The sequence below is a fragment of the Planococcus citri genome, chromosome 3 (assembly GCF_950023065.1).
Source record: "Planococcus citri chromosome 3, ihPlaCitr1.1, whole genome shotgun sequence".
Lineage (NCBI taxonomy): Eukaryota > Metazoa > Arthropoda > Insecta > Hemiptera > Pseudococcidae > Planococcus > Planococcus citri.
Genome location: NC_088679.1, coordinates 73,154,133 through 73,178,402, shown reverse-complemented (window position 1 = coordinate 73,178,402; position 24,270 = coordinate 73,154,133). Strand labels below are relative to the sequence as shown.

Genomic DNA, 24,270 nt, shown 5'->3' with positions numbered 1-24,270 from the left:
AAATCGACGTATTGCGTTCAATGTTTGTAATTTTTGAAACTTTTTTCAAAGTTAGTGAGGTCGAGGTCTTATGCAAAAAAAAAGGTGACTCTGTAATCCCTTCGAGACTTCAATAACATGAAAAATGGCGCATCACACATAATTTTCAATTTTTAGATAACTTATTTTATCGTTTTAGAAATTAGCTAACGCATTGGAAAGAAAAAATAAAATTGATCTTACTGCAATACCTACACTGATCGGTAACTCTGTGGTATTAGGTTCTTCTGAAACTTTATTATTTATTTTTCCAATGGACCATAAAAAGCCACATTTAATTCACAAATTCACCTTCAAAATTGTGGAACTGAGGCATCTGAAAATACACAAAATATATTTAAAAATGAAGTTTTAGATAAATTACCAACACTAGAAAATAAAAATTTATCTTACTGCAATACTTTTACCTATCAGTAACTCTGTGATATGATGGAGTTCTTCTTCTGAAACTTTATCTATTTTTCCAGCGGACCAAAAAAGCCATATTTCACAAATTCACGTTCAAAATTGTGGAAGTAAGGCATCTGAAAATACACAAAATATATTTTAAAAATGAAGTTTTAGATAATTATCAACACTTTAAAAGTAAACTACATCAAAATGCAAAATTGTTTTAGAAATTAGGTAACACACGTTAAAAGTTGATCTTACCTTACTGCAATACCTACTCTGACTATCAGATAATTATCAACACTTCAAAAGTGCACTAGATCATTGTAGCTTATTCCGAAAACATGATCAAAAATCATTTTTTCCTACGTAGGTATAATTTTTTTATTAGGTAGAGACTATTTTTTTCTGTTTTTGTAATTTCATGATACTTGAATAAAATCATCAGATCTTCCATTTGGGTTCACTCAAACTACATGAGAACATCGAAAGGGTTGAGCAGGAAAAAATTGAGATCGGTATTTTCAAAAAATTTCTGGGACTTTTGCGCGAAGCCTGAAGAGCAAAGACCTTATTGCAATCAATTAATTTCAAACTTCATTTTTCAATACATCCTACGCTTCTGTATCTTCGTGGGATGTTTCATTATTTAATGTTTTTTCTGAAACGAACGAAGGCCGACAGTTTGTCATCAAAACACTCACTACGATGTGTGAAGTTGATGACTCCCTTGTAGGTACCAGCTATTGTAACCCTGTGTATGTAGGTAATAGGTATCTATGCTTTAGATTACACATACAATGCAAATGCAATCCCCGAATACATCGTACACTATAATCATGTTGTTTGTACTCCATGAAAGGCATACCTGGTTAATTACATGTTGGTGAGCGAGGAATATCGGAGTATCGGAGGGAGACCATTAACTGTACCGAGGCAAGGGTGTTCCCTGCATGTTTGCAATGTACCTATTACATCATACAAGATACCTAATATTTTAAAAAGGAAAGTCTCCAACGTAGTACGAAAGGCGAAGGTGGACGTGTTATAATGCGAAAACTTGCCAAATTAAGTTTCCCTCCCCCCCTTCCCACTGTTCTAACACACTACACGTACCATAATACACTGAATATGTTGTATATATAATACCTATACATGTACCTACCTATTCTACCATGTTCGAGGAGGAAGCGAATGTTTTCGTTAAGCAGAGTGTATACCTATAGCTATAATGTTATGTAATAGGAAAACCACGAAACATCTTAGATATTAAATTAACGGTCTGTGCTGTGCGGTTTTAGGAGATCCATCACGTTTGAAAATGGCTCCGGTGGTTGGTGCATTGTTGGGGTTAGCTGCCATATCGTTGGTATTAGGAGTAGTGGCGTTGTGCGCCCTTCGTGGTCGTAGTAGCAGTCGATCGCAGCCGCGCTTTATGAATGCCAACGGAAATATTTCGGATAAGGGCAAATGTATATCTGATCTGGATGCTTACGAAGTGGCTGAGAAAACTCCCGATGTGATACAATGCAATAATAAAGGTAATGTATAGTATTCAATATCTACTGTACTACGTATAGGTAGCTTTGATTACGTTATGAAATGATGTTATATTTAATTAAGGTATGAGCAGTCTCTCGATCGCTAAGATTACCAATTGATTGAATTTTACCCTCTTTTCCTGTTTAGCTCTAAACGTAGAGTAGATACATACAATTTTCATGATTTCATCGGTTCTGGAAAAAGACAATTTTGAGGTTTAAAACTCGTTTTTACCCCCTCCAAGATTTATTTTGAATGATACAAAAGTACATTATTCGCCTTTCGGTTTATCTCATTGGCAGAGTACGGTTCGAGTAAGGTAAGACCGCCTATTAGTACGCGGTTAAGGTTTGAGCCGCTCCAGCTCCCAGAATTGTGCATAAAAATTTATGAAATTTTGTACACATAAACTTTGAACCCTTGGCTACATAACTGCTTACTCACTTTTGAGTTTCCCATTGCTGCTTTTTTGTAATAACGCAAAAATGAGGGCAACTCAAATGCGTACTAATAGGAAGGTACCTTCCTATTAGTACGCAAACATCCGCCTATAAGTACGCATGAGTAAATACACGTTAAAAATGGTAAAAAATCCAACAAAAAGCACTGAAAAAGTGTAATGGCATATTTAGAGGGAATTACTGTGAAAAAAACCAAATTAGCAATTCAAATATCCGAAAAAGCAAAGTTTTCAGATTTTAAAAAAATACATTTTTTTGACATCATATTTTTTGTCCATTTTTTTGAAATTAGCGTCAGTATCATGATCAGACTTCATAATCTTGAACTTAGATGGACTAAATACCAATTTCAGCTAATTTTATTCATTTTAATGCAAAATGATCAAAAAAATGAAAATTTACATGCAAAAATGATGCGTATTAATAGGACTTAGGAGGTGCGTACTTATAGGAAGTTTTTTGTTCTGACATAAAATGATGTCTAGCTCTATAATAAAATAATATTTTTGAAATGTCTTTTTTTTCATAAGAAACTACATAAAATTACGGATCGATTGGTATAAGATACTTACCAAATAACATTATTTTAATATGTTCAATCTCATTTCCCATTTTGATGAAAAAAAAATCCAAAACACAGTTTTTCATTCAAATTGTTCTCAGAGACAGAGATTTCAATCAAACTGCGTGATTTTTTCGGAGAAACTAGGGTCATTAGTCAGCTACGTCATGGCGTGGTCAAATTTTCGATCAGTGTTACCAATCGCGAGAAAAACGCAATGCGTACTAATAGGCGGTGCGTACTAATAGGCAGTTTTACCTTATCCGTTGTAGAACTGTTCGCTGAACTTGGGGTTGTAAATATTGGGCCTCTGAACCTTTCAAAACCAACAGACTATCGACTATGTGATGTGATAGATTACTCTCGAAACCACAAATTTCCCAAAATTAAAGAGCTCATTTTATGGCACGAATTCTAAATGAGTCGAAATACGAGTATTAAGGAGAAAAGGGCGTGTTTTTTCTCTCCTGTGTTCGGATTATAAGGTCCACCAACCCAAGCTACATATTAACCGGAGCTCGTAATCTTTGTAATAAAACTACAGTGTTTCCAACTTGTAATGGGAGAAAAAGTAAACTTTTATTTCCTCTTAGGGGGAAGAAAATTATTTTCTAAACTTGTTTCCAAGCCACACACCTACCTAACGGACTGCGTTCCCATCCGCTACGGCATGGAAAGGTAGGTTGTTAGGTAGGGATGCGTTGTCTGATGTTGTAGCTTACATCCTAGCTGCTTGGAGTTTCTAAATTCAGTCTACTTATGTCGCTTACGAGTGCACGTACGTAGCTCACAGGGTTACCTATCCGCTAGCTACGGAATAGGGAATCCGACCTTGTACCTACACCTTTTGGGTAGGTATGGAGTGAGGGTGCTCCTGTCTCTCGGATGCTTTCGTGCCCGGTACCGAGGGGTATAGGACTGGTAGGGTAGCGCTGGGATAATCCCATTCATTATTAACTATTTTTGTTTGCTTTTTGTTCCTTATTTTTTGCCTTTTTGTTCCTTTGTTTTACCTCATATACCTTGTTCTTTAATGTTCAAATATATGAGTTCTCCAGTACTTTTCATAGTGCTTATTTATTTTTTTATTACCGAAAAGCGAATGGCGAGGCGGTAATTCGCCAGACATTCGCGAAGCTACTAGATAGCTAGGTCTTCCCTTGGGATTGTCTTTTAGCCAACCTAAGGGTTGTTTCAAATGTGTGTAAGATGGTCTATTAGGTCTGTCTAAGGACAGTCATCATAATTTATTTTTCTTGCACGTCATTTTGGTGCCGAAACCCGGGAACGTCCTTTAGATATTCTAGACAATCTAAGGAACGTTATTTAACATCATGTCCTCGCCTAAGAGCTACGGTTCATTTTTTTTGCTTTTTCTTTCCTTTGTTTTGCAAGCGTTCGCTATTTCTCGCGCTATATGTATCCTAAGGTAATCATTATACATATTAGCAAATAGTTTACTGATTCAGCTCACGCAGATCAAACGTACTGATCAGTGAGAACAGATCAAACCTATTTTTTTACGTTTTTTTTATTGTTTATTACTGTAGAGTGAATAGTAGTCACTGCTAGGCACCACGCCTACATACGATTAGTAGCCTCAGTAATTAGACAAACATATGTGTTTGTGTTGGGTGTTTAGATCTGTGAAGAATACCTAGAGTCACTGGTATGCATCGTGCATACACAAACGAATAGGTAGTAACAGTTTCTAGACATATTTTTGTTTTTTGTGTTCTATGGAGTAATCCTATCACCATATTTTGCGAATTCACGAACGCAAACTTATAGCCAATCTTATCCAAATGCCTATTATTGGTAGATTAGTTCAATTTACGAATTGATATCAATACCTATTTTGGCAATTCGACCTAGTGAAATATTTGCCTAGTAAGATATTTTGTGATCATATCTCTTCTTGTGGTCATAGTTATACCTACTTATTGCTGTAGAGTGAAAAGTAGTCCCTAGTAGTTTGCGACTATTATACGATTATTAGCCTCAGTAGTTTGGAAGGTGTAGCTATCCTACGGGATTATGAAGTGTGCAAATTTCAGAAAGGAAATAATTTTCGCGCATTTTCGTGTGCATTTTTATGCCAGAAAAATCACACACGTAGTAGGTTGAAAATAGGTAGGAAAAACCCTGGTCTTGTTATACAGACAGACCTACTATAGGTAATCGAGGAGAAAAAACCTACAGAGATAAAATTGTGCACCAAAATCAATCAAATAAACAGTACCGATCGTTCTGTTAATAAATTCCGACGTTGCTACCTGAACGTTGGCATTGCTATTGCGTTATCATCCATGCAAGCTAAAAAGATTTGTTGCCGATTATATTATTAATTACCTACGTAGAAAAACCCAAGGGTTTTTACCCATTGTGTTATTAGCCAGCAACGAAAAGATAACGATAATTGCTGACGAAAAACTGGCATTAACATCCGTTATCTAACCATACCTACGCAGATCAACCTTTTTCTGCATTTATTTATTTTCTATTTTCGTGTTTGTATTCTGGGTATCAAGTAGAACTATCAAGCTCAAGTCACTGGTAGTTTCAACTACACACACGTAAGAGCAAGCATAGCTACTTGGTACAATTGTGTTTTTATGTTCCTCTGAAGAAACTACTTCATTTTTGCGAATTTGAATAATTATTTAGGGAGTTATGTGTATGTGTTTTTTTTTAGTATAGGGAGAAATCCTATCAACACCTTTCGCGATAAATCATGAACGCGTTGGTTATTGTCACTGCTGACCTTTTCCATCATTGACGCAGTTCCATTGAAAAATACAACATAACGGTACTGACTTGTTGTTTTACATGATACTGGGCTTTATTGCACATGATATTTTAGGCCTACCTACGGGTATGCGTGAATGCTCTCTTCTGAACAACGGGTAATTATTTTTATGTGAGATGAAGCGTTTTTTTAAACAAACAGATATTTTTTGATTATTTATTTCGTGACCTATTGTGAATATTTGATGGTAAATATTCCTGATACCTATTAAAGACCATAGGACTCTCACGACATTAAATTCAACACCAAACACGCATACCAGTGGGGCATGTATTCAAAGGATCAAATTTCGAGATAAAGTTTTTAATTTAGCTGGAACTTACGAGTTCAGTCTTCTGGTTTCAAATATAAATCAAAGCGGATCTGGATGAAAATTGACACTTTCAAAGCAACATTTTAGAGTATTTATGCTAAAAATTGTATTTTCACCACTGCAACCTGGATACATAGGTACCACCATTGATGACATTACAAGAACGCCTTGAAAAAGTTCAAGCAAATGTACAGTAATTTAATCTGTAATCAGTAAAAATATGATCTTTTAGAGACTAGTACCCAAACTACATAATTTTGACAATTTTACATGCCTGTGAATCTGTCTCGTCTTATATCCGCGTATGCAGTTTTGAGGTGTGTAATTTATTCAGAAATGAATTTTTATTCATCTCATTGCAAAGTATTGTAAATTACGATTTTATTGAGAAGAGATCACTTTACGTTTTGTGAATCTTAACATCAACGATTCATGACAATGTGTCTGTATTGAAGCAAGCCTCGGAGAAAACAACTAGTCAGAACCGAAATGATGCAAGATGAAACTGTCTCTTTGATTAATTGGATAATGAAAGAGGCGTTTCAAGATACCAATTAACATTTACATTCGTGTTCGTATTTGCAAACTGTTTTTACTCAGAACCGCAAGATAGGATACTTACATAGGTACCTATCAGTCAGCGATTTATGACGATTATTTGATGGATTATTATGGTATAAAAATGCCCAAAATACCTGCCAACCACCAGTACACGTGGGTGAGAGTTTTAATAAAAACCATCGAACCATTGATACATGCAGGCTGTAATTTTTTCGTTCGTTTTCGTTTTTCCAACCAAGTAAAAATTCCGAGAAAAGTTTACAAACTTTTGTACTCGTATTGTAATGCGATTACAATCCTTAAAATAAAAAGATGGAATATAACAGACAAAATCGTGCAGGATTAAGCTGTCGTGATCGTTTTGCTATTTTTTAAATACTTAGACAAGGTGATTTCTGGTGAAAGAACCAACAAGATAAAATCCTATACGTTTGAACCTTCCCGTACATTCCCATTGTTGTCCGAATGAAATTTTATGTAATCTTCAGCTCTCACTGGTACTTGCATTGTTCTTCCCCAGACAAACCTAAAAATGGCTTTCGTTCACTGTCTCCTATGCTCGAACGTTAGAGATAACGGACGCTACAGTAATCGCAACAAGTGCTTATCTTTATATGATAAACGCTCATTTCTCATACGACGAGTCTCACAAAATTGCATTTAAGAATCAATTGATTTTTTCTCGCTTCAAATGGTAGTGCTTGCGGAACTATTGTGACAGTCCAGATACGTCTGTGTATTTTTTAAACTTCAGTTTCTACATTAACAACCATATCGATATTTTAAATAGGTAGCTGCACTACATTTTCACGTAATTTATCGCGATCTTTTGGGGATCTTTAACGGTAACGTACTGCAAATCGCATTCGTTTTCGTTGACGTCCTGAGCGGGATTAGATTGAATGGGTAATTTTATGATAAATACCGGTGCTGTTAGTTAGATAGATGCCGATTCGGCTAAACAACCTGTTGATGAGAAATGTATCATCATTAGTCGCGCAATGCAGGATTGTGAAGAGAGAAATTCTCCGATAAGCCGGTTTAAAAGTTTAGAATCGCGTTGTTTGAATGGTTTCAACAGTAATCGGTATCCTGATTTTTTGTGGCAATTTATCTCGCAAAACTCCTCAAACGACAACTCCGTTCAGTGAAATGTACCTATACTTACTTTTCCTATTTTTATTAATCACTCTACTGTACCAACCAACCATCCGCAAATACTCGAAGAGAATATTTGTACTAAATTACTCAAATGCAACTTAAATAGGAATTTCAGCGATTTCAATGTGCTTACTCAACCTTGAAAGTAGTCATACCGCGACCTGCTGAAAGATATAGTGAGAATTTAGAATTTTGAACAGGATAGCAGCTCAGTGAAATTAACAGCTGATTTTGTCGTTTTGATTAGGCATACCTAAGGGTAAGAGAACTCGAGAATTAAAACTAGAATTGTCTGAATTAAATCAAGATTTTCGTGACTGATATTATCTGGTTTGAAGACCATAAAATTACTTGAAGAAACAGAGATTTCGTTTGTTTTGTGTTTGAAAAAAAAAAAAATTTTGTGATTTTCGTTGCAATCATCTTATTTTAGATCATGACAAGTCATGATGATTTAGAAATGTTTTCGTAAGCAACTCCTACTAGAAAATCCTCCCAAAACGAAAGAAATGGGGCAAGGTTCAGTGGAACTGTCCTCTCAACGTGTTGTAAATTTTTGCTGGAAAATCGCTGATTTTTCACACTTTAACACCAACGAATAATCAACCAGTATAAATATTTAAGAGTATTTCCTAATATGTTCGAACGGAATTAAGACATTTTGCGACCATTTTTGTGTAATTTTTTACTATCCAAAATTTAAAATAGTGGTCTCCAGTCTGTCGATGACTCGCGGTAATTTTGAGGCGTATTCGCGAATTTTAGTTTTAGTTACGACTAATTTTTCCCGTGCTATAATTGGGTCCATGAAATGTGCAATTTTCTACTTCCTCATAATGTGCCTCAGTGTTAACGAGTTTTCAACACGTCAGTTCTGAGGCGAAGCATGATAGGTGCAATAACAACGCATTAATAATTTTTTATCCGAATTGCATGTGTATTCACAAGAAAAATCATCTCGTATGTGTATTTACCAACAGTTGAATATTTATCGAGTACATATTTCAAATAAAGCTCGAAACAATAATCACCATTTTTAGTCGTTCCTATTAATAAATATACCAGAGCGAGAGCTGTGGGGCAAAAGTTTCGTGGAAGTTCCCAAATGACAAATTTGAGCTTTTTGTCCGATGTCTCCGTTCTTAGTTCGCGCAATACAGGTGAAAATGCTGAGTCAACCAAAATCAACCGATCATTGTTAATTAAAACCGTTTTGTACGTCCAAACCGAAACTACTCGTTGGGTATTTCTTTGCCACAGTTTGAAGAATTTTTAAATCAATTTTCTGCCAAAAACCAATCTTTCATGGTGATGGGGCAATGCGAAGTGAACAGTTCTGCTGGAACAGTGACATGCAGGATCGAACTTTCATTCACATTCGTACATGATCGCTCGCTTATGGAACGGATGCACTTTGGCCGGTACATGACGCATTACGAAAGCTACGATCTTGGAGAGCTCATTACCAATGACAAGTGAAAAAATTGAACATCGTCTCATAAGATTGGTATTGAGTCTACGTTCAGCTGATGCAATTTCACCATCATAACGCAGTATTGAGCCTGAGTAAAAATATTAAAAAAGCAAACACACGTGCTCTGGAATTCCAACGCAAGGGACGTTTACAAAGTTGAAGAATATTCGTGATCCAACATTTTATCAAAGTTGCATACTGTCGTAGTATTCACTAATGTTGTGGAATTGAAGTATTTCGGCAATCTATAATAGGCATACCAAGGTCTGCATTTTTTAAAATCACAATCAATCTGTTCGTGTTATAGCTACCATTACGATGTGTAGGAAGTGTAAAAGTTAAATTCGTATCTGATGTTTTGGTCTTAAAAGTCGATGGAATTATACGCATTTTCGTTACATCGTGCCATGGGGCATTTTATGTTGAGGAATGTCCAAATTGCGTTCATAAGTTGCGGATTAACAACTCATTAGCTGGTCATGCTCATCGACATTCGGACATGACACTGCATGTTCCTATCAAATGGTTAGATTCAAATTCGGTGAATAGAGTTATTTACAGCTGATAAAGTTGCTGAAATCTCTTTTCAAAGGCACAGTGAATTTGTCATAAACACGAACAAATAAAATAAGAGTTGGCTAGTTAAGATAAGATCGAAGATGTTGTGCCAACTCAGCAGAATTGAGGTCCAAGTTGAAACAGCAGTTTAATGAGTTCGCAGAGCATCGAGACGTACTCAAGAATTACTTCAGGGAATTACCACGACTTGAAGGTGACTGCGAGGTAGAAATGTGAGTAGGATGTATCTCAAAGTAATCTACCAGGAGCTGTGAAAATTTTGGCATTAGAATTATTGCTTGGTTCGTATTAATCACTGCAGGTATGGAATATGAATTTTACCATGATACCTAATTACCAAGCACACGTGCTTTGAAAATCCATCTACATATAAAAACACTAAAACACATGTAGAATCCAATCAATATTATTCGAATATTTAATAGAATCATAATATTTTGCATTGCTCTTTAGATCATACAAAAGTGTTAATTGTATACTGCGAATTCAACAAAGTGATTTTACTCTGTTTCGTGTTCCTCTTTCGTTATTATGCGATAATAGCCGTATCCAAAGTCAACTTTCGAAGTGATTACCTTTAAAAGTGTTTTCCCCGGAAATCTCAACGCAGTTTATCCCAAATAGATAGTTTCCGACGCCGTTTAAGGTATGTTATACCACCCTTGTAGATGCTATTACGATACATGCTCGTAGATCTGGACACGTTGAGATAATTTCTGTTTTGTTCGATTTCGAATAGGTCTGGATTTAGTGTACAAGATCCCTGTGTTAGATGTTCACAAGTGAATAAAGATCCAGAAAGCTCCCTAGTCGGTTTTAGGTGAGTACACTAGCAGCATTGAGTACTAAATTTAATGTTAATGCTGATTGTGTATTTCTTAAGTATTCAAAGTTGTTACTCAAGACGTGTGTATATTCCGTTGGGTAGTTTTTTGACAGTAATTGTGAATCGAAATGGACGTGTTAAAGGTACATATTGACTGATAGAATACATACGTGTATTGTCTTGAAAGTAACAGCTTCATTAGGTTCATCTCATATGCGCAGAATATCAGTAATTCAGCAGCCAACTAATGTCCCGGCTGTAATAAGCTGATTGAGGTCGTATCAAACGAAGTTTGCAGACACTTTTTCCACGGGTCCTGCTTCGAGAAGTTATCAAAATACGAAGCTAACGGGATTAAACAACAGGTTCTATGTCAATCCAGTAATTGTATGAAGCCGATCTCTGATGGTAAAAGTCTACTGGAAAAACAGATTGATCTGCAAGGAACGATCAATAGGATCCACAAACTCGACAATAAGGTAAAGAGTCAGGCTGCGTTGATTGAGAGACTCAATAACCAAATGTCTCGATTAAAGATTGAACTCAATGAAGCAAAGAATCCATCTCAAGCTTCCGGGAGCAACACAGCGACCAAAGGTTCTCCTAGCGGAAGTAAACCTGAGGCGAATGCGTTAAACAATCGTAGTATCAGCAACCGCAGCAGCCACTGAAATCCGTCATACGATTTTGTTTACTGGGGAAACGACGAACCTTCTCCATGTCATTCAAGATCCAGCCGAGAAGCAGTGCGACCCGATATTGAACATCATCCAATACATCCGAGAGATCCACGACCTCGCAACTTGTCAAATCAACGTGGTGATAGCGCCAGGACAAGCTCTTCTTATCGTAAGCGGAGCCATCACTTGGCAGAAACCATCCAACGTCCGCAGAAAGATAATGACAGCCTGGCTCTTCAAAGAGCTCGCCAAAATGAAATTGACGAAACGAATTGGCAGAACTTCCACTCATAGCTGATCGAACTCAATCTGCATTTACACAGCTGTGTGCCCAGTGCTATTGTACATGCCTACAACAACGCACGTACTCTTAATTACTTAACTGCTTATAACCACGAGCCCTCTGGAACTGAGTTTCCTCTGACATTGTTTTTTATGAATGGCTATGCGATCTTCCAGCGTTTTCCTGAGTACGAACAGCAAAAAGTATCAACACAAGCCCAGGCCACCTTGCAGAAATTACCTACGTAAAGGAGCTCAAAGAATCGTTGACCAACACGGATTCTGGGATACAGACTCGAATGGGCATCCTTATCTACCGTACCAAACGGTGCTCGAAATGATTTTGATCATTTTGCCAAAAATGAATTCCAGAGTCGTGAACGAAATAAAGTCAAGGTTCAATCGAAAAATCGCGTTGATCTTTGCTACATATCGTTATTATGTTTTTTTGTAGTCGATCTAAGGGTCGTGAGTTTTGTTTTTCATATTATCTAGAATTAATTTTCATTTTTGTACTCGATTCGGCTACCATTCTTTAATGATCCTAATTTTAGTTAGTTTACCGTCGTGTCCGTTTAATCGTGAGTTAAGTTAGAGTTAAGTTTCGCTACTGTACTCAAATGGTACTAAATCCTGTTTTTTCTTTACTGTAGTGACATTATTTTTGTGTTCAGAAAGATGACGCGTTTTTTTTAGTTGTAAGTTTTTTTTTGTTTTTTGTTTGTCGTTATTATGGTTACTTGTTTCGGAATTCTTACACCAGAACCTCGCTAATTTGGTGTTCCAATTTTTGTTTTGTTTTGATAATTCAGTTTATGATTTTGTGGCAATCAGTTTTGAGAATTTTTTATTGATTTAGAGTGAAAAAAAAAAAACAACTAATATTACTCGCGACTATACCTATTTGTTTGCTTTGCCATTGGTCCTTTACCATGAGTTTTGAGTTAGTATTTACCCATAGGTTTAATTTTGTACTCAATAATGTTAAGACATAGGTAGTTCAACCATTTTTTAATCGCCATAGATTTCAATGCTCGATCATATTAATTTGGCTTTATTGTTTTCCTGACGTAGTTCGAATTAAGATTCGATGTTAAAATTTCTATTTATGATCAAAATGAAATTACATCAAATGTATAGTCAACCATAATCGTAGGCATAAACAACATATTACAGATAATTTGCACATAGGCTTATTTATGGAGCTAGAGGGAAGATAGTGACAATACTCCCTCCACTCTTGACATGATCACCAGATGTAAAATCTACCTGCCTACAACAAAATAGAATAGCTTACGAGTTATCATTCTTCTACAGTTCGACTATTAGAACAACATACGTGTTGTATACAGGTTCATGATAGGAAGGAAAACTGAGCTTTCTTAAACATTAGCTAACAATGTGTTGTTCACTTCTGATATCATCAAAATCAATTCAAATTTAAGAATGCCTTCTGGTTCTTCAGTGATGACTATTGACGAATTTAACACCGGACCTTTCGTACATATCAAGCATTACCAACAAGTTAAAAATCAATTAGATGACCTCCGGCAGGAAATTGAATACTTATAACGAAAATTAAGGCATGTTAGGCGCAATAATACTAACCTACATAAAACCATTCAAGCAGGAAATCGATTCATTACCCGTCAGAGAAATGAAATTAGTGAGCTAAAAGCAGAGAACAGCCAAATAAAGAGAGAAAGATTTACAATAGTTCAAGCTCTACAGGTTCAATTAATCTGGGGACAGTGATCACCGCCAAGATAGCGAAGTTTCTCAATACATCGATGGTGATAATAATGATACTCAATCAGAACGTAGTCTTGACCGGGGCATTGCTAACTGGTGGTAAATAGGAATATAGGTATCTCGTAGGTTCTCTTTGTCTTTCAGTAGTATTTCCAACTTATTAGAAGCACTATGGTGTTCTCAAAATATCTAGATTTCGATAATGTCTTCAATAAATGACATTATTGAAAAATTGAGCTCGACTCAATATTCCTCATTGAGTTTTATTGATGGAAAGTCCAATTTTGGATTAAACTTAGAGTCTCCTCATTCTGTTCAATTCAGTGTGGATTTTTCTAATCTATTCTATTTTAAAACATCATACGACCTGGCTCCTTATCAAATGTACAGACCAAGAATTAGCCATTTCAAGGAAAAATTCAATATTAATATAGATAATCATTTTCAATCTGAAAGACAGCAGGCCTTACGAGACCTTATTATAAATCAATAAATGTCCCATTCTTTTGTGAAGATTTCATTATATACATACATCAAGAACATTTAGTTTCACTTTTGAATTACAACAATAGGATATTTTAGATATCGATCTTCTTATCTTTCCGTTTCTGTCTCGCTGGATTCTGGTAGGTGGTATGAGTCTCAGTTGGAAAATCAGTGGCCTTCTACTTTACTCCTCCTTTGGATTAACATTGGATGATCTGCAAGAGATAAAGATGTATACTAGATGAGCATTTGGCAAAAATCCTAATATCTATAAGGCAGAGTCGATAAATGTGACAATAGGTATTTCTATGGAAATGCTTTTATGCCTATATTTAGTAATAAACATGATACTAAAACTATCCCTTTCAATAAGGTGATTATTATACGATCCAACTTGAAGTCTTTTTGCTATCTAAGCTCTCGATATGTATTTGTCTTCGATGTGGAAAGCTCCTCTCTTCTATTTGTTCTAGTTTGGTGTATCGCATTTTAGATATCTTACAATATATTTGAGTTCGTGAACTTTAGGATATCTCATGAGATATTAGACCATCGCGTCAGGTTAGTGTAGGCTTTTTATGCAATATACATATTGCATTATGAACTCGATTAAATTGAACGTCGCGATCTGTGTCCAGTATGGGAAAATGATTGCCGAAGATCGTCGAGGTAACGTAACTAATATCAGCATCGTCGCAGCTACCCAATATGGCCATACATATCAAGAGGCCTGTTTCAATAACCATTTTCAAGGGGTCCATTTTCGTGGTACCAAAATTTGTGCTTATTGATCTGTCACCAACCACTTATGCAGAGCTCCTTTGATCAAATCAAGTTGGACACCAAACTGTTCTAAGTTGCTACCAAGGAGGTTACCAATTGGATCGATTGTCATGTTGCCACATTAGATCAAGTTACAGATCTCAAGGCCAAGAACGCTGAATTGGAACAGCATGTAAAAAGTCAACGAGAACGCATATACAACTTAAACATAAGTATATGTGATTTGAAAACCAAACATCCCGAATTGAGCTCCATCGTTGATAAGTTTGTGAATTTACCTGAGGATGCCGTCATATCCTATGACGCCAAACTGTTTGTGGCTGCGGTTCAGAAATTTGTCAAACACACTAAACCTGACAAAATTAAAGAATTAATAAAGACGCTCGAAGCTCCCGATTAAAGCTGCAACACGGTCAATATAGTTGACGATATCAACAAAGACAACGAGGTTTTTGATGTACCCATAAATCCATTTACCAGCTTTCTGCCACCATTCACCTCATCTCCGATATGCGATGCCATAAGTCAGCCAAAGGGTACAATTGCTCCAGTACGTTTGTCAATGAATGCGATCCTCCGATAACTTCGACCCAGGATGGGCCTGAAAATATAATTGTACATAATGAGAAAAAACCCATCGAATGCGACTCAGACAAGCCACTTAACTTGATACACTCACCTATCTGCAAGCTGAAGTCTGACTCTAATCGTACTCCAACTTGGAAAAGGCACACCATAAATAATTCATCGAAGCATCCACGTATGGCGCTGAAGTTTACGATCAATAGCATAAAGCTAACCTCTTGACGAGAATCTGCAATCCCAACAACCACAGTTATCATCAAATTTCCACAGCTAGTGTCACCAGTGTACCAGCAGCGAAATCACAAATCGATTTATTCCGCTAGTGCAGCCACGATGATTAACATGAAGATTGATATCCTTTTAGTTTTTTTAGTTTTTTCTTTTTGAGTACAAATTTTTTTATTCTTTTCATTAAACAAGCTACTTCGTTGTGTCAATATTAAATTTATCTCAACACTTAGTTTTTTTACATAAAGAAGTAATTTTGGTAAAATTATATTTTTTAATTATGTTCAATAACTTGAATGTATAGCTTACCTTGCAATAGTATTACTTTTAGTTTTGGGGTATGCCTTAGCATTGATAAGATGATATTTTCATTTATTTCTAACCTTGACCTATGATATTTTATAGCTCATAATATTGTTATTCATAACTTGCAGGTATCGTTATTTTTTCTTTTTGGCAAAGTTTGCCTTATAAATCGTGTTTTTAAGTTGTTTTTTTACTATTTTATGATTGTACTTAAGCTGTTAAAATATATTTAGGTATTCTTTTCATTTTTGTTTTGTTATAGTTTATACCACTTTTGATTCTTACGATTATATTAAGATGTTATCTTAACTGATGTAAAGTTCCCATAGGAGTTTTCTATTTTATTTTATATCTCTTTCTCGATTATTGACTACATTTTAGTATTCTGTAATTGATGTATTTCATATAGTAATATAATATTTCAAATTTTTGTTATTAATAGGTCAAAGTCTGACCAGTATGTTGGTTATTTATTTTTTTTATGGCTTTCAATTAAGATGTTTTGGAGTATTTCTTTTTAAATTATTATTTACTACATCCTAGTATATCCAATGTCTAGATAGTTCCATAATACTTCATTTTTCCATTTTTCTGTCAAAGTTGGTATAATAGTTTTTATCAAATAGTTTTTCAGTTTTTCCATGTTCATTACTATTTTACTTTTCTTACTTTATTTGATTTCACATTAAGATGTGTACATTAGTTCATCTAGAAAATCTTCATAGAAGTGTTATTTTTTTTTATTTATATACTCTACATATTCTAGTATGTCCCGTTTAGATATACTTCTTAGTCCTATAACTAAGTATTCGATTATTCATCATTTTTTCTTGTCGTTTTTATTTGAGTCAAAGTCTGACTGTAATTTTTCATTTTTTTTTATGTTATTCTTTTATTTCATTTGTTATCCTATACCTTTCGTTACTGGGTGCATCCTTTCTAAAATAAATCGGGGCATCCCTCGTAGACCACCTAGGGGTGTGTAGGTTTCAGGGTAGTTTTTTTTTTCTTTCAAAATTTCACTTTTTCGTCTTACGTGTTAAAGATTTATATTATAAAGAATGCTTGCATTTTTTGTAATAAAAATCGGGGCAATGTAATGGGAGAAAAAGTAAACTTTTATTTCCTCTTAGGGGGAAGAAAATTATTTTCTAAACTTGTTTCCAAGCCACACACCTACCTAACGGACTGCGTTCCCATCCGCTACGGCATGGAAAGGTAGGTTGTTAGGTAGGGATGCGTTGTCTGATGTTGTAGCTTACATCCTAGCTGCTTGGAGTTTCTAAATTCAGTCTACTTATGTCGCTTACGAGTGCACGTACGTAGCTCACAGGGTTACCTATCCGCTAGCTACGGAATAGGGAATCCGACCTTGTACCTACACCTTTTGGGTAGGTATGGAGTGAGGGTGCTCCTGTCTCTCGGATGCTTTCGTGCCCGGTACCGAGGGGTATAGGACTGGTAGGGTAGCGCTGGGATAATCCCATTCATTATTAACTATTTTTGTTTGCTTTTTGTTCCTTATTTTTTGCCTTTTTGTTCCTTTGTTTTACCTCATATACCTTGTTCTTTAATGTTCAAATATATGAGTTCTCCAGTACTTTTCATAGTGCTTATTTATTTTTTTATTACCGAAAAGCGAATGGCGAGGCGGTAATTCGCCAGACATTCGCGAAGCTACTAGATAGCTAGGTCTTCCCTTGGGATTGTCTTTTAGCCAACCTAAGGGTTGTTTCAAATGTGTGTAAGATGGTCTATTAGGTCTGTCTAAGGACAGTCATCATAATTTATTTTTCTTGCACGTCAAACTCTCAGAAAAAATTCCAAGACTTGGGAGATTTTCTTTACATTTTTGAAGAGCTGATTTTTTAAAATTTTTGGAGATTTTTCTTCATTTTTAGAGGGTTAGGCCTATTTAATACCAAATTGGCAGTGATTTGCACGATGGGTTGTTGATTTTTGAAAAAAATAGATGACGGTGGGGGGGGGGATATCAAAGTCGATGAACCATCGTGCAGATTTTTCCTTATTCAACAATGAATGATCCTATTGTACCTCTATTGTATAGATTGTTTTTTTTTCTTCAAATTTTTCATTTTTTGAACTTTAAATCATGGTGAAGAAAAATCAAACATCGCTAATAATTTGATATGATTCAACCAACAAAACATGTCAAAATGGCGTTCAGGTCAAAAGGTGCGAGTTGAAACTCTGCAAGTTGGTAGGAAAAGAAATCCAAAAGAAACCAACACTCGTAATAACTGTAATAAGCAATGAAGCAAAACTTCTTGCAATCAGAATTAGCAAGATGTTGTTTTTCATTTTCTTCTAGTGACGCGATTCCTTCAAAAGGGTGAACTGAATAGGCACGTACTACTTTCACCATCTCTATAGTACTTTATAAATATTTTGAGGTGAACTTCAGTTTTTCTCTACCATGAAGCCGACTGTAACGGGACTCCCTCCTTCACACTACTCATGAACTAAAAAAAATAAGTATATTTAATAAATTTTGAAAATTAAAAAAAAACGGTCAATTTAATAAAAAAAAATCAAATGTTGAATCAAGATAAAAATCATCAAAAGTATTCGAAATATATACATAATTTAATGATGGGAAATCAACGGTTTCATTTCAATTTTCAAACTTTTTTAAACGACTGCCTACTTTAGAAGATATTTGTTGTGCCTTTTAATGAATTTCGTCTCGTTTTTGAAAAAAAAAATACTCTTCAAATAGACTAGTCAAATACATTCTCTATTTCGATTGGTAACAAATTTTTCCTAAACAGCCGAAATAAAACCTGAGAAAGAATCAGTTGTCTTGATGCACCTTGAAATGAACGATGAACTACATTCGTTTTGAGAAAAGGGAAGCATTTTTGGGATGATTTATTTTTTCAAATAAAAATCATTGTTTTTCCTCCAACAAAGGAAGGGGGGGGTGTTCGAATTCTGCCATGAAAATTTTCAAGGGTTGGACCGAATTAAATTGAAAAGAGCATGCCAAAGTACATCATCACACAACAATGTCAGATGCTAAAGTGCATTATTCGATTTTTGGTGAAGTTCTGAATAAGTGAGTACCTATTATCAGTAAAGGTCCAAAATTTCGAAAAATCGAAATTTCACCTTTACTTAGGCCTACTGAGAAAGTGTAAATTTGGTATGTTCTCTAATTTCTACCACCTAAATTGATTGGAAACTGGTTTAAATTGATTGAGAAGTTTTGAACCCTACAGCAGATTTTTCAAAGTTGAAATTCCCACAAAATGTTACCAAATAAAGTTGAAAAGCTAAAATTGACCTTGATGGCCTGATATCAACATGCTAAATCTATTGAAAGTGGTTTCAAGTCATTCTGGAGCATTGGGCCATAGTATTTTGAAAATTTCATGTTTTCAAAATGTGCCATAAGAGTAGATCAAATTAGCTTTAGCACTCATAAACATGATTAGTGCTTGTTAGTGATACACTTGATTGGTTACCCGCTTATAGATCTTCTCAATATTTTCAAGGTTCAGAACCATTTATTATATTTTTAAAAGTTGAATTTCTTAGATTAGATGCTTTGAGCAATTTTTAAAAAACTTGAACTTCTGAAGAGTTGCTTGTAAGCTTCAAAACGTTTTAAAACCATCTCTAGTCGACTCCCCCATGTTGAAAATGAAAGATGAACTGAATTCCAATGGGTCACTAATAAGCATCAATTTGAGTTCGTAATTACTAAAACGTTAATTTGGCCAGCTTTTGATGCATTTTTGATAATCTGGAGCTTCTAAAATATAGCTTTGGAGGCTCCATAATGACTTGAAATTGCATTCAATCGAATGAGTATCTTGAAATCAGGTTATAAAATAAAGTGTTGCTTTTTAAACGGGTAAAATTTTATGGAAATTTCAACTTTGAAAAAAATGCTGGAGGTTCTAGAACTTCTCATAACTGTTCGAAGAAACCCTTTTCAATCGATTTAAGGCGTCGAAAATAGGATACCTACATCAAGTGTCAGCTTTCTGAGCAGAATTGGTAGATAAAATTTTGGTCATTTTTTGCCAAAAATTCCTCAAAAATTGAAAAATGAACTTCGGCTCCTGAAAATTTGACTGGAGATGTATTTTGGCTCGTTCTTTTGCTTTAGCTTTGTCCGGTTCAAAACTGTTTCCACCAAGTCGTAAAAATATTAATTAGGTATGTAAGTACTTAATACAAATCTCTAAAAAGGTAGTTTTCAATCTTCAAAACCCATTTTGAAAACCCCTTTCGTGATTTTGCGTTGATTGAATCTATGAATGCATTATTTGACAATTGTAGACTACTTACTCTTAGGTACAATTGTCTTCATCTTTTCCCGGTAAGTATTTTTCATGCGTAAATGTAGGTAAAGAATTGATTTTTCTAGTCATTTTATGCACAATTTCACGTGGAAAATTCGACAAAAATGGTGTATAAGTTGGCCAATAATACGATTAAGACGCTTTGAAGGCAGAATTTCCGTTCGAAAAACTAACACTGTGGCGTATGTGCCACGTTTAAATTCGCGCCAAAGTTTTAGTAAAGTACATAGGTACATCGAAACTCGGCAAATAAAATCGCTTTAAATAATTGATAAACATATTATTACCCAGTCTTTCGATGCGGTTGTTTGTTGGCAGCAGTAGCAATCGAGTAAAAGTCAATATTATAGCGACCGAAAAATACACTATTTATATCTAGCATAGAAGAGGCGAAAATATACCTGGGATACGTGCGCGATATTGAATTATCGTAGTATTTTCACGCTTTCAATTCGCTTCGAAAGGTATACCAGAGAGAAAGAGAGGACCTAAAAAGAAAAAAAAATTTTGCCAACTTGTTTTATTTTTCAGATACTCATTATCCTTTGGGATATTTTAACCAATCTAAAAGATTTCTTTTGTAGCGTTTATTTATTTATTTTGCTTTTTTCTTGGCCGGAGAGAGCTACGTTTCTAGTATCCTATTCGGTAATCGATTTTTTTTTCTTTTTTTTTTCGAGGTCACTTTCATAAAATATGTTGTAATAGTCGGGATAAACGTAAGGTACAAACTATACGTACTGGCAGGAAAATTAAATTTTTTACCTTTTGCCATTTCGGTCAAGCCGATAGAAATTGTGTTGTTGATAGTTTCTTTTTTTTTGCCTTTCGTTCTTTTTTTAGTCGATGAAAACTGCTCGTGAATATTTTAGAGTATTTTATAGATATTAAAGCTTTTATGCGGCGAGTTGATGGGCTTTTCTGTCAGTTTTATGTCAAACTTGTAGTCGTCTTTATTGGTCCGACTGGCGACTTGTGTGTTGTATTTATATTTATCATTATTATTGTTAAGTATTATTATTTACTGGAGAGAGAAATTCTAGTGTGAGGTATTCACTGCTCGGGGGTCAAAAAATTTGTAGGTATTTTTTTGGTCTTTCTTTTCAGTTTTCTTATACTTGGATTTGTTTTTGCTCCTATTTTGAGCAAATTGCTTACCTTTTAGAGTTGGGTTTCAAGATTCTGTGTAGTTGTGTGCAAAAAGGTTTCCAAATGTGAAATAATTTAACACCATTCTCGAACCTCTCGTCTCGCCGACGATTATGGTTTTTATCTGCTTCACGCAACACTTCTCTTCGACATGTTTCGAGGATACCAGCGAAATATATTGCTATAGTAGTCAAGCTCCTATGTGTGTAGAATGAGGCCGAATTTTCCACCAGTTGTATAGGTATGTAGTTTTACTCCAGAAGCCAGGCTTTTGAAAAACAGAAAAAAGCATCATGAAACTTACTTACTTACAAAAGTATCATGAAACTTACTTACTTACTGTCAGGTTTGAATTTCTTCATGGTGTGTTTCCCCTAGATAAGATAAATGCAAAAAATGCCAGCATTTCAAGTGTACAATTATATGTAGGTGCTCTCTTTTTGTGACCTTTTCTGTCCTGGCTGTTTGATTCTTTACTCTTGAAAATCAGAGGCCAGAAATTTGTATTGGGACTTCATATTTTTTTTCATTTCAGATTGAATAAAATAAATTGATTTCTTGCTAAGGTATCATGAAAAAAAATTGAAACTAGAAACAAAGATGGAAAAATATTTTCAAAAAATTAAATTAAAAATAAATACCTACTTACATACTTTACACAATTATTACACATGCATTCAAACAAAATTTTAAGGAAAATAATAATACCTACTTATGCATTCATAAGATGGTTTTTTTTTTTTACTGAAATTTGTAAAAAAGAAAAGTTGTAAATTGGTTTATTTTTTCCTTCAGAGAATTGATTTCTTTTTTTTTTATTATTATTTTATTATGGAGAAATCGATGGTGCTTACCGCTCCTTCAAACAAAATGTTATATTTTTTCATCTCTCTCAATATCTATACCTATCAGCAACCTCAATACATAAAATGTCAACTCCACTTAATACAAGTCTTTGCAAGAGTACATCAGTTGACATTGTAATAACGTTATTATTAATCATTGCTCTGAGAAGCTTAAAAATTTATCTACAAATTTACAAAATATTGGAACAGGAACTTTGTTATAATTCAGAAGTTTTCTGATTTTATTGGCCATGGGTTCTTAACTGAAAGTTAGATAGTATAACCATCTTACATGCTGATGTGAATCTGAATAATCTATGTAGATCGCCGACATGGTGGAATCCCCACAATTCCATGTTACATACTTTTAGAAATGAAGATTTCACATTAGCTAGGATTCTTTTATTCTGCTATCATTGCTTCTTCATTTAAGTTGTTACTGTTTTTTATTCTTTCATCAAGTCTTTTCAAGTCATTGCGGAGGATTAGCCAGGCATATTTTCTCAGAACCTTGTTTTCTAATTTTTTAATTTCACTCTCAAGTTGCTTGACTTTGGCTTCTGCAGTACCTAAGTACCTATTCTGAAAATAAAATGTCTTGACTAGAAAACTATCATTCATGGTTCGTTTCAAGTATGGTGAGTGTGAAAAAAAATCCAATTAATTGACAGTGGTCGGAACTCGAGTAAAGCGAGCCACTTTCTGTAATAATATTATCATAATTACTTATATAGGTATTATATACTTAATATATTTTTTTCAAAGATATTCAGAATAATAGAAGAAATCAAAATACAGTAAAAGCTCGTTATAACGCTTTCAGATATAACGCTGATTTCGTTATAACGCTGATTTCTTCCGGTCCCTTGACATCCCCATTTAAACCAATGTAAAATTAATCGCAATATAACGCTCATGAGTGATTATAAATCGCGTTTTAACGCTCTAAAATTCAGGAAAAATCACATTTTTTTCATAATTTTAACAACAAAAACCCAATTTTTTGCGAAAAAAGCTTACTCATGTGTAAAAAATTATCACTTTCTGAAAATGTTGGCCAAAACAACAGGTTTTTTTAGAATTTTCGTAGTTTTGATTTTTAAAAAAGCAAAAAGAAACTTTTATGGCAAAATTTTGCCAAAAAATCATTTACATTATTACAGCAGACCTCAAAATCAAATTAAAATTTCAGATTTTTTCATTTCCAACTGGAACAGTTGTTGAAATTCAAAATAAAATTCACATTTCCACTTCCTTTATAACGCTTTTTTTGCTTTAAAACGAAAATTCGCGGTATAACGCTAATCAGCGTTAAAATGAGACTTTTGGTTATAACGCGCTTTGGCTTATAACGCTGTTTTTCTCTGGTCCCTTGAAGAGCGTTATAACGAGCTTTTACTGTACTTGTTAAGCATCTCCCATCATCTACAACTGAAAAATATACATGAGAATTACTATCTAGATACATACCTACTTTATTCTAACCTTAAATTACAAAAATTGAACACTTACCTTAGCTTTAGAATAACTGGAGATATTAATTAGTGCACAATACTTGTTGAGCATATTTCATCATCTGCAACTGATAAATATACTTGCTTACATAAGAATTATTACTAGGTACCTACTTTATTCTAACCTTAAAATCAAAGCGCTATCTTAAATTACAAACATTAATCACTTACTTATCTGGGCAGAAAACACCAGCATTGATGGGACCTGGCAACATCAACACTGTCCAATCCCTGACATTATTCAAAATAAATTAGAAACTGAAATTTGTGAAGTGTAAACAAAAGCATATTTGTTTCAGGGTTTTCATCATTGTTTAGCATTAACCAATATAGTCAAAAATAATACTGAAACAGTCCATACCTTTTGGTCGTTAACTTCTTCTGCGTTTACATACTTATAGAAGTTTCATTTTATCTCACATTTCCAAAAATTTTACCACTTTGGATATAATTATCAAGCAATTGGCTTTTTCTACCTACCCCTATGAACAAAAAAAAAACTGGATGTAATCACTATAATTTATTTTAAATTTATCTTTGAATGACATTTTTTATCACCTACTTAATTAATTTTTGAAGTGTTGCATTGATATTGATAAAATCACCGAC

At 34.5% G+C, this 24,270-nt stretch overlaps 1 protein-coding gene across 1 annotated transcript in view; it reads left to right on the top strand.

Moving 5' to 3' along the window:
- Positions 1-24,270, top strand: part of side-VI (sidestep VI) — a 464,426-nt gene that overhangs the window by 424,086 nt on the left and 16,070 nt on the right. Inside the window, exon 12 of the mRNA XM_065354946.1 lies at positions 1,731-1,970. Within this exon, the coding sequence (XP_065211018.1) occupies positions 1,731-1,970 (240 nt within the window). The remainder of the gene's footprint in view (positions 1-1,730; positions 1,971-24,270) is intronic.